Below are 11,824 nucleotides of genomic sequence, written 5' to 3' on the forward strand. Positions count from 1 at the left end.
ACACGGTGTCATAGGGTTTTTTTGCACCTTTCAGGCAATTTTCTCAGGAAGTATGGACTTGCCCCTGATGAAACTTTTACCATCGTATGGCATGGTAGAATAAGAAAAGGTAGCAGCAATACACATCTGACTGAACTGGGTTGTAACGTTAGTGTCAAATTTTATATGACATTTTATACATTTATTTCTATTTTGATGTACATTGGGGACATATATTATTTGAGAAAAAAAATATATTATTCGGAAAAAACATTTCCCAGAAAGACTTCTTCATATCAATGATATGTAACCTCCTCCAAGTTCGAACGATAAGCCGCGCAGTAAATCCCCGCTTGTAGAGGCGATACAACGTTTGTTAATATGTGAGGTATTTTGTTAAAATTTAAAAAAATAAAGCCCTAATAAACATGTGCTTCTTTGATTTCGAAAACAAAACATTGAAACAGCTTCTCCTTTTTCTATGAATTTCCAGCGACCCCAAACTTTTCTGCAAGAATTCTACTTTCTGCGAGAATTTATGCATTTAGTGGAATGATGTGGAAACATAAAAATTGAAAATGTAACGAATTTTCATTCATGTTTTCCAAAATATTCAACCAAATGTGAAAAATTATTAGTTTTTTAAATTCCAATAATTTATAGACATTTCCTTGTTTTGTTTACAAATACAACTGGCAGTAACGTTACAAACAAAAACAAATTCCTTTGTGGTTGTTGTTCGAGTTGTATTTGTTGTAGTATTAACTTTACCTTGTATTTGTTCTACCATGATCGTATGGGGGGCAGTGAATATAAGTTGCTACAACAAAAATCAAAGCGATTCGAGAGCAGACCCTAAACTGAACTTTTCCGAAATTTTGTGTGGGAGGTACCTGAACGAGTGGAACGATTGAGTCCATGTTGAAACCTTATCTAAGTCTGGTACACATTTCACAATGTGCAAAGTATGGACCAAATCGGTTACTCCATTCAAGAGTTATCGTGTGCACAAATTTTCCGAACATTTTTGAACTTTTGTGGGGAAGGTACCTGAAGGAGTTTACCGATATGGCCCATCTTCGAACTTAAACTAAGTTTGGACAAAATATTACTATAGCCAAATTTTAGACGAAATTCGCTCATCCGTTCGAGAGTTATCGTGCGCACCAGCCAGCCAGACGGACAGACAGACAGACGGACGGACATTGATAAATCGACTCCAAATTGTCTGAAACACATTTCGTCCAAACATACTTGGGGTCTAAAACCATTATTTCGATGAGGCACATTTTGCCCGTATGAAAGTGTATATACCCTTTCTAGCCTAAAGGCTGAGGGTATAAAAAAGGAAAAAAAGAAACATACATAAAGCTTTTGTGCAGTTATAATTTCTACTAACGCACAACGTAAGATTTTTTTTGCCAGCCACTTAAATGAAATTCTAATTACAATTTTTTCCGAAGGAGGTTTTTTCTAAACTTAATCATTCTTTATGAATGGAATAAAATTATCTACATGTAATATTTTTTTAGTTTAATAAACTATTCTAACTAGGCGTTTACACCAGACAATTTGTCTTCAAATACAACTCTGATTTACTAACACATACATACATTTGTCGTTTGTCTCCCAGCTGTCCATCATTTTTTCACAGACAGTAGGGAAGACAAATTTTTGGCATTTTTGTAAAAATAAGTGAGATAATAATTGAAATGTGTTGAAAACAAAAGAACATGAACATAAACAAAATATGTGAACGGAAAGCAAAAAGAAATCGACGATTTTCATTCAAAATTTTACAACTGTTTTTGCAATTGTCGGGACGCCTACGTCACGCAGGCAAGTTGTGGGATTTTGACAATCAATACATGAAGTCAACTGTCCCGTCATTTGTAAACGCAAGGTTATGTTTGTTCCTATTTGGTGTACATCATCATCAAGCGAATGATAAGAGCCCGTGAACGATTCTGATCCGAATGCTTGAACTGGATAGTGAACTATGAACTAGATTACTGAACTAGTTCAGTTAAAAGAGCTGAGCTATTGAACTAGATTGTACAACTCTAGTTTGAAGGTGTAGTTCCGATAGTTTATTCCACTGAATCGTCGTTCAGAACACACAACTCTTGGATTTTTTTTGCAAGGAAGAATTGTGAAAATTCTAAAAATTTGCAATAATTTAATAGTTTCTTTAATTCCTTAACCGTGGACATTGCTAATTTGTTAATCTGCTACTTGTTCGTTAACGCAAAAGTAGGAGACGTGCATTCAGTATGTCATCCAGAGTCCTGAAAAAATTGCAAGGTAGTAATGAGCTACAAGAAGACATTGAAGATGTTGATAATTTGTTGAGCAGTGGAGGAGAAGATGATCCCGATTTGCAAAGTGGCAAGGGGAAATCGAACTTTTTCGATTTGGTAAGAATTTATATATTCATTTGAAAGATTACATATTGAAAAGTCTGTCTGCCTATATGTTTTGTCATCATATATTATTGTTGATGTGTGGTGGGTGGCTGGGTGTGTTGTTACCAAAGGGTCAGGAAGAAGAAAGACTACTGAGTTGTTTTCTTCAGCTATATTATACACAAAATATTTGTTATGAATGTAGGTTAGTTAACCACCAACTATCATAACATATGTTTATTATACACATACAAGCCAACATACACCATCACCATCCATGATAGACGTTGCATGTTGCTTTGAACATAAAGAGGAGATTGATAAGTATCAATATGTATGATTTATACGTAGATTTTTTAATCTTTTGAAACAGCTGAACCAACAAAGCCTTTCTGAAAGTGAGGTAAAAGAGGATGACAATGAGACCGAACATGCATCGGCCGCCACTAATCTTGAAGGGCCAGGGCCAGCTGCTTCTAAGAAGAAAAAGAAGAAGCGTAAGAAGAAGTCCAAGTATACTGGAAATCACATAAGCAGCGAAGACAATGAGGTAATGCTTCTAGTGTTATCAATATTATATCAAAATTATGAAAATACATGCAGTTCTTCCGAACCATTTTTTTATTACACTAACTTTTATTTTTTTATTGTACAGCTCACCGACAAGTATATCAATGACATTGATCCTCTACTCAATAAGGTGTCCGTGGCCACTACACAAAATCCCAAATTAACAACACCTAGGATTGAAATCGATAAATCCTTATTGGCTGTGGAGTTGAAAAACCTTAACCCACAAAATGAAATGCGGCGGACATTTGGCAAGAGAGTGGTCAAAATTGAGTGAGTTTTTATTATAAAAAGTTCTTTATATGGATATACAAGTGTAAAACCATTTTATTTACAATTTCAAGGAACAAACGAGGACGTCAAAAATTAACTCTCAAATCAACATACATGGTAACCGCCAAAGAATCATGGCCACCAATTACCAAGAACATTATAAACATGAGACCATGCCAGCCACCGGATAATGCAACATCCACATCGACAATGTCACGTGTGGGACCAATAGATAAAGTACAATGGTTTGCTTTTGAGCACAGCCAATATTATCAAAGTGTACAAAATCTGTTTCTTACGGCATTGGAGAGAACCGATTCGGACTTTTTGATAAATTTAATAAGACGTTGTCCATATCATGTCGATTCATTAATACAATTGAGTGAATTATGTGAGTACTCGAAATTATTATTGAGTTGTAATATCTCCAATAACAATTTGATTTATGTTTTCTTTTAGGCAAAATGACCGAAGATTTCTCACTTGCCGCTGAACTAATCGAAAGGGCTGTGTTAGTTTTGGAAACATCTTTACATCCAAGTTTCAGTTTAATCAATGGCAATTGCCGCTTAGACTATAGACGTCAAGAGAATCGTGCTTTTTTTGTGGTACTTTTCAAGCATGCCCAATACTTGGAAGCTAGAGCCTGTTGCCGTACAGCATTTGAAATTTCAAAGTTGGTTTTAAGTCTCAATCCTGATGTTGATCCTTTGGCAATGGTTTTAATCATTGACTATTATGCCATACGCAGCAAGCAACATGCATGGCTAATTAAATTCTATGAGGAATATAATGTCGTACGCAATCTATCACAGTTACCCAATATGGCATATTCATATGCTTTGGCACTGTTCTTATTGCATGGAGGTAAGTTTTATAGTTTGGAATAGCGTACATGTAGTTTATATTATTAGCCAGATTTGGCGTTGTAACTTCATCAAATGTAGTATGTTTATATTCCCCTTGGAGTGATCATATTAGAAACTGATGAGAATCATGGAATCAGACGCCTTCAGGAACAAGACAGGGCCGTTACCCTAGCAAGCACCCATGTATGTTCATTTTTATTTGGGAGCTGTATGCCTGCTCCAGATTCTTCTGGTCCGTGTCGGCATTGAGAGTAATCCCGGATCATGCTCCGTTTGTAAACGTCTTATTCAACATAGGTGAAACTCAACGGATGCCATGAGTGGATATATTTCAGGAATTGTTTCTTTCTGACTTTCCTGAGGGAGTATAAGGATAGGGATTATGTCGCTTCGTGATGTGCCAACTTGTTCCAAGCGGGCCTTCGGTTTATGAGCCCATACTTGGCGTGAAGGTGGCAGGAATCAAGACTTGAACCCGCCCTTCCAACAGTGGCTTGATGTCAGCGAGACACATATACTAAGTCTCACGGTATTTGCCTGACATCAAACCCTTGTCGATTGGAAGGCAATAATCGACTGGTCCTAGGAGATTTTAATTTGAATCAGGATCTTTGGCATTCAACCCTAGGAAATTACCCGACTTCATAACCTCTGAATGACGTACTTCCTTAACTAAGAGAAAAACAATTGGCAAGGATTCAGAGAATTCACAACAAATGCTTTAGAGAACTGACCAACCCATCTGATGCTCAAAAATTCCGAGGCATCATTACTCCTACAGTCGCTCGCCATATTCCTGCTGGTCGATAACCTGAAATATTACCTAATTCGCCAGCAAAGGCGGCTGGATATGCAAATGAGTGTGATGAGCTTCGCCATCCCAGAGTCAGAGAGTTGATATTGGATGTCGGTATATAGGTTAGTGGCCAGAGCATCTGAAGTTCTGCAACATTTGAACCGGTATTAGTAAATTGTAGACAACGGTTATGGTGTTATCGAACCCTTGGATAAAAGATGATAGGACATCTGTCCAAACAATTGGATCTAACGGAATTTCAATGGTGATTATAATCGACCATCCTAATAGTTCACAAAGACTGGAAAATAGCCAGGGTTGTCCCGTTACTGAAATCTGAAATGGATGTTATCAAAAATGACAGGATAAAATATTGGACACAAATAAAGCCTAGCCTGAACCTAGCAAATGTTCACCCATGCTATGTTGTTTCACGATATCGAGAATACTACCCTTCGGCCTTGTTCGAAATGTGTGGTCGCCAGTCATAAGTGAATTTCAGAAACAAGTCCAAACCACAGAGATTCCTAAAAAGAGATGTGATATCCCCGGAACTGTTTATTTATTTTATTTAGAAACAACTTTACATTAAATCAAAGCCATCTGCCCAAAAAATACCTTTCCATGCCCTCCCAACGGTATTGAGATAATTATGTACCTGGCTAAATGCCTATGAAATAAAAAATGCCCATAAAAATAACCCCAATTAAATTTCTTCATTTTTCTTTTCTCTACTTTAGATGGTGAAAATGCCGACAAAGCATTGCAGTACGCCCTACTCATGTTCCCTGGTGTCTTGAAACCCTTGTTGGATGAACTATCAGTGCAGACAGATAAACGGGTATTGAGCAATTCATACTTTAATTCTGAAGTTTCTGGAAGGTAAATTAAAACAAGTCCACTGTAAAATAAACCCTCCATTTTTACATTCCATATTTTAAATACTTTCCAGTCAATCCCCAGCTCTTCATCAGCTGGTTTCATTATATGTTTGTCGCGCCAAAGTTATTTGGCGTCAAAATAATATTTTACCCTGGTTGGAGCGCAATGTTAATGCTGCTTTGGATCGCATCGAAAGTAAAGATGAAGTTATCCAAGACTATAAACAGAAAAGATCAGCACGTTATGTTCAACCACCAAGACCCATATTGAGGCATGTTATTCTCTCGGACTACAAGGAAAAGGTGCCACTGGCACCCTTTGTGGCCAAGGAAAAGGAAGCAATTATGATGTATGATCCATTGCCACCACTAGATTCGGTTAATTTCTATGAAAGGTAAGCTAACAGCTATTTTAAATTGAAATATATCTTTATTGAATGTATTTTTGTAGGAAATCTTCATCAAGTAGCCCCACCACAGCCAGCAATCGTTCTGTTTCAATGTTTTTCCAATCTCTGTTGCCCACATTTAATTTACAAAATGCTGCCGCCGCTGCTAATGCCGCAGATCCCCAACAACAACAACAGGTTGTGGCTAATGTGGAGCAAGCTGCCGCCCGAGTTGCTGCCCAGGTACCAGCCGATGCAGCCAATGAAGTGGCAGAAGTTGATCGCCATTTACAGGCGTTAAATATGAATTTGGATAATGCAGCTGCTGGCACCGGAGAAGGTTAATGTTTTCACTTTAAATCTCATTCATAAAACTCTTAACAATAAAACTTTCACAATCTATAGGAGCTGTTTTGCGCCAGTCATTTACCGATATTGTCCATGCCATGCGTGAATTTTTACAGAGTGTGCGAAGTGCCACCGAAAACCTGCAACCAGGTGATAATGAGGGAAATGATTCTACCGAAGAAGATACCACAGATTACTTTGATTAAACTGTAAAATCAAAAGAAGTTTTCTATAATGTTTTATTGAAAACAATTTGCCCTCCTCTTCAAAGTTATAAAGCAGAAGAAACAAAACCATTTTTTATGATATAAATCGTATATGGCTTTATATGTATGTCTATTAAATAACTAAAAGTCTTTAAGACCATGGTATATTAAATAAAATTATATATCTACAATTCCCACATTTTTCGAAACGATTTATAAAAACAAAAACCACACGAAACAATTTAGTCAAATGCGAAAGAATGATAAATATGAAATATTGCAAAGTAGTTATCAATCACGACGACCACACAATAATTCTCTACCCAATCTAAATGTAGAAAAAAGAAAACACAAAACATTTTTTTATTAGTAGCATCAAAATATGGAAATTAATAAAAATTTTCTATTTTAAATAGATGAAATTTAATACAATAAAATCTATTATATACACACAAACATTTATTAAAGCATTAAACTTCTTAAAAAAGTTATGAAATGATTTGTTAGTTTATGAAAGCAAATATGAAATGAAAAATTTGTAGATTTGCTTACTTGTTAAATTCCATCTAAAATTGCAAAATTTATAATTAATTCAATTTGAATACTGCAAAATTTATTTCTTTTGTTTCTATTTTCGTACTTATTTAAAACGATATAAACACATTATATTTATTATATATATGCAACAAACCACTTGTATTTTGGTGTGTCAATGGAACATAATAAATGAAAAAAAAGTCTCATATGCTTTACAAAATTACAAATTTCTTTCAATTATGTAACGACATGTACAATCCCCGTTATTCAAGAGCAACGTCTTGAATTGTTTTCCACTTTTCAAGGATACAGACCTGTCCCCTTTTGTACTATGATAGAAATATTCGTTGTTTTCCGGTAATCCAGCATTTGAAGCATTTCTGTGGAGAATTTAAACCTCCAACGTCTCTCTGAAAGGGTATTTTTCATTTATAATTTCATAAAGGGGGTTATCATGAATGAAATTTCCCCGTGAGTTTCGTCTTTCCGCCGTTGCAACTTAAGGTAGAAAGTGAAAAAATTCACGGGGAATTGCCGTTCATGATAACCCCCAATGTTTTAACATTTATTTGACATGTTTGCTGCGGACTAGAATGCAAAATGACGTGAATGCTTTATCATATAAATTTCAAAGCAAAATATTGGATGTATTTTATTTTATTATCAATCTTATTCTGAACATAATTCCCCGTGAATTTTTCCCTTTCGAATTATTATAGTTATATAGGCAATCATAAATATCTCACTCTGTATTTTGCGCACGGAAAATAATTTTAAAAAGTGGAAATCTTAAAATCCATATTTTAAAACGTTTAAAATTACTAGAATCACTTAATCATGGAATATTCCCACCGAATCGACAAAAATATGGAAACAAAAAGTTTGAAATGTCGGAAGTGGATAAATTCGGCACCAATTTTTTTTTTTTTTAAATTTTAAAACATTGCAAACTATTTATGGAATTATCTCGCCGAGTGGACAAAAATATTCCCTTTTTACAGTGTTTAGTTTAAATCATGATGAGGATGAGGAGAACACGGAGACAATCGAGCACCTTTTATGTAGATGTCCTAAACTGGTGGTCAAAAGATATACGGGTATGTGATGAAAACCGAATCGACTCGATTTGCAGAATCGAAATGGTATATAATCGGAGTGCCGTTGATGATATATTTAGTTTTGCTTCGCAAAAGTCCCGTATTTGAATTATATTTTTAAAATCCATTTTCAATTTCATTAAAATATTCACCAAAATTAGAGATATACGATTTCGATTTATGGCAAAACGAGTCGAATCGTTTTCCATCACATACCTGTAGTGGGATTCTCTAGTGCATTTTTTTGGTTACCGACAAAAATCGGTCAAATTAAAACGCAAAATTATGAATGAAAAGTTCAAATAAAAGTTGACACCACTGTTGCTATCGGTAGGACTTTCCGACTACTTTTTATTGATCGCTAACTTACCGAATAATATCGTTAATTACCGAAATTATAAGCATTTTAATTTTAACGATTTTTGTCGATAACCAAAAAATGCACTAGAGAATCCCACTACTGATAGACTATTTGGTGTACATGTGATTGACTCTCTATCTTACTTCTCCTCTATTGACCCTACTATCCTGGTAGTTTACTGCAAGAGTCTAAAGTGGCTCTGGGGCGGGTCAGAATAGTCTTAGAACAGCCTATACAATTTCTCATTCTTCTTATTTTTTCTATTTTGTCTTATCACTTTCCCCTTTCCTCCTTCCCATCTTTCCAACTTAATCCACCATCTCCTCCCACATAGCACACTATGTCATCATCAATAGCCTTGCATCATTATCTGCAGGCTACATCACCATTCAGAACATTCAGGTATGTGATGAAAATCGATTTCGATTTCAAAACGAGTCGAAAACGACTGTAGGTGTGATGCATGTACATTTTTCGATCTCGAATTGTTTTCGTTATCGGTTTCATATTCCGTTGTGTTCTATGTATTTATTATTTTTTTTTTTTATTTTTTTTTATTTTTAGGCTTTTTAAGGCTTTATCCTTACGATTTTTTTGGAAAGTAAATATTTTCTATCTTCTGAAAGTCATTTAGGGTTCGGTGACTAATTTCAAGAAAATTAAGGGCGGTTTAGCCGTAATTTTTCAGGAGATTCCTCTACCTTCCCTCCCAGACCTTGGTTTGGCTGGCTTATGTGTTTCACGAAATCGATTATTTCTGTGTTTTCGTGACTTTTGCAAATTATTTAAACTATATTCGACTAAATATTAAAAAATAAGCAAAAATTCCCTTTATTTCTGCCCTTTTTATAATAAAATATAAACAGTTTTCTCTTTTCTAAGATAGCGTTTTTCCTTAGCACTAAATTTTGAACATTTACATACAGGAACAAAAATTCTCTTCGCAATTATTGAAATTTATACTAGTATTGCAGAAAAAGTTCGATATTGACCGGTTTTTTGCCAAAATATGTAAAGCTGTAAACAGATACAACGTTTGGGTAAAGTTTTGTGTCGTTTTAGCCGTTTTTACACTGTTGGGCATGATGCCGAAAAATTCAAATTCATTTGAAATATATGCCGGCAAACAGATAAACGCTGGACTTTGGTATCGTCGTCGCCCTGTTGTTGTTTTTTTCTCGACGCCCAACGCAAAACTTTAATCAAACGTTGTATCTGTTTTCAGCTTAACAAAGTTACAAAAGCCGAATATTTTTGACGCATTGAAAACAGGCTTAACAACTTCTTCTTTGTTATTCTCGCTTAGAGGGTTGCCATGGATCCATGTTAAATACATTTTTTAATTGCCACAGGACCAACATTTTTTTAAGTATTTGGTTTTTTGAATATTGGGTATGGGCTTCTAAAATACTGAGGTGTTATTATTGGAGAAATTGAAAACCGAATATTTTTGACACTCACTGTATATCCTTACCCATAACAAAGAACAAATCACACTTCTATTACACATCACCATATAGCTGCATCTAAAATCATCTCACCCATAGTCTACAACGAATCTTCTTTTCAACACCATCCATCATCCATCCATCAAATCCACAACCGGTACACCTCTTCAACAATACACATAGCCACATTCTTCATCTACAAATCAATAACCAACCATACACCTCATCGAATCACAGTAACACCATCATCATCTCTAGTCAGGATGATCACAATGGACCTCAAGGTCTCCGAGTGGAGTGGCTGCCGACACGGCAGTTACGCATCCTAAACCTAACCTAGTTTAAATCATGGTGGAATAAGAAGGTATTGCATTAAATCATGTCAAACGTTAAATTTGCTCACAATAATGCATTACTGTGAATTGCTTGTTTACATTTTGTATGTGATTTTATTCACAATAACGCATTTTGACAACTTGTATGAAGATCACTGTTTTTGGCGTTACACCTTATTATTCCACCATGGTTTAATTCTAGTAACTCTAATGCTCTGTTCCAGAACCTGCAAGAAGCTACAATTTTTTACTACGATAGCATTTTTTCCTTTATGTTATCGGAAAAAATAGTAAAAATTAGTAGATTCTTGCAGTTCTGGAACAGACCAATATTTAACACAGTTGCAGTTGACCAATTGAACTAAATCTCTGCACACTTTTCAGATTTGGATGACAACACATGAATATGAAACCAAAACAAATAAGGTTCTATTTTAAATTATAGCTCCCCTGTAACGGTACCACCCAATTTCACGCATTCTAAAATTTTTATCTACATTTTCGGCGAACATTGGCAGTAATTTGTTTATGGGGTTCTCAGTAGAGCTGGCAAAAACTCGATGGTACTATCGATTATTTTTTTAAAATTTTTTCCATTACGTATGGCAAAAGTAGCCCGACGACGTCAAATTCTGTCGCCATAAAGTTCAGTTTCCGGCGACAACAAATTAACTGTCGCAGTGCATTTTTACAATCGAATAAAAGCGAACATCTTCCTTTGGTCTATTATATGTAAGTGTGTTCCGTCAATGCATCCGACAACGCCCGGGAAATTTGTTTTTGATTAAAAATAGTTTTTATTTTGACGCTTTTCATCTTCTGTTAATTTGGAAAATATGCAAAGTTTACAGAGTTTTTCCTCTATTAACTCCAGAACTTCACTTAATATCTTTGACAATGTGAGCTGAGCCATCCCGAGTTAAAGTCATTGCCATGGGAGCAGCACACACTTTAAGGAGTGGCTGTAATGCTGTTTATCTGTGGGTTTTTTAACCCAGATATTCCCAATGTCTTATATATCCTTGTTTTCATGACATGTCGGCTTTATCAAAGTAACGTTTTTATTTCTGACTTCAAGGATATAGCTAGAAATACATCTGGACACCATTTTGAAGGGGCCCAGTACCAAAAATTTTAATTTTTGTGAGAAAAATATAGAAAAAATGTGTAAAAAATGATCATGGTCACTATTAAGCCTTGGGCATATCTGGGTTAAAGTCATTTTTTAATGACTCTACTATATAAAGAACAGCGTCTTTTGGAAGCACAGAATAGACTTTAAACCTAAACATAACCAAACATATTCACAATACTAATGGCAATTCTAAAG

The 11,824-nt window shown here is 35.2% G+C and overlaps 1 protein-coding gene across 1 annotated transcript; it reads left to right on the plus strand.

Moving 5' to 3' along the window:
- Positions 1 to 2,044: 2,044 nt before the first annotated feature.
- Nulp1 (Nuclear localized protein 1) lies at positions 2,045 to 7,473 on the plus strand. Its single transcript, XM_073985582.1, has 9 exons — positions 2,045 to 2,396; positions 2,758 to 2,934; positions 3,040 to 3,227; positions 3,299 to 3,618; positions 3,687 to 4,094; positions 5,633 to 5,774; positions 5,845 to 6,168; positions 6,225 to 6,502; positions 6,568 to 7,473. Exons 1-9 carry the CDS (start codon positions 2,253 to 2,255, stop codon positions 6,714 to 6,716), a joined length of 2,130 nt encoding a protein of 709 aa, XP_073841683.1. The 5' UTR covers positions 2,045 to 2,252; the 3' UTR covers positions 6,717 to 7,473.
- The last annotated feature ends 4,351 nt before the right edge of the window (positions 7,474 to 11,824 follow it).

The sequence above is a fragment of the Musca autumnalis genome, unplaced genomic scaffold (assembly GCF_047663935.1).
Source record: "Musca autumnalis isolate F117 unplaced genomic scaffold, ASM4766393v1 scaffold_4, whole genome shotgun sequence".
NCBI lineage: Eukaryota > Metazoa > Arthropoda > Insecta > Diptera > Muscidae > Musca > Musca autumnalis.

Bases quoted from the DNA above. Each gene is read 5' to 3' on its own strand.
- Nulp1 (XM_073985582.1), top strand. From the start codon at position 2,253: ATGTCATCCAGAGTCCTGAAAAAATTGCAAGGTAGTAATGAGCTACAA. The intron at 3,619-3,686 runs GTGAGTACTCGA...GTTTTCTTTTAG, and splicing joins AATACAATTGAGTGAATTAT to GCAAAATGACCGAAGATTTC. The intron at 5,775-5,844 runs GTAAATTAAAAC...AATACTTTCCAG, and splicing joins AATTCTGAAGTTTCTGGAAG to TCAATCCCCAGCTCTTCATC.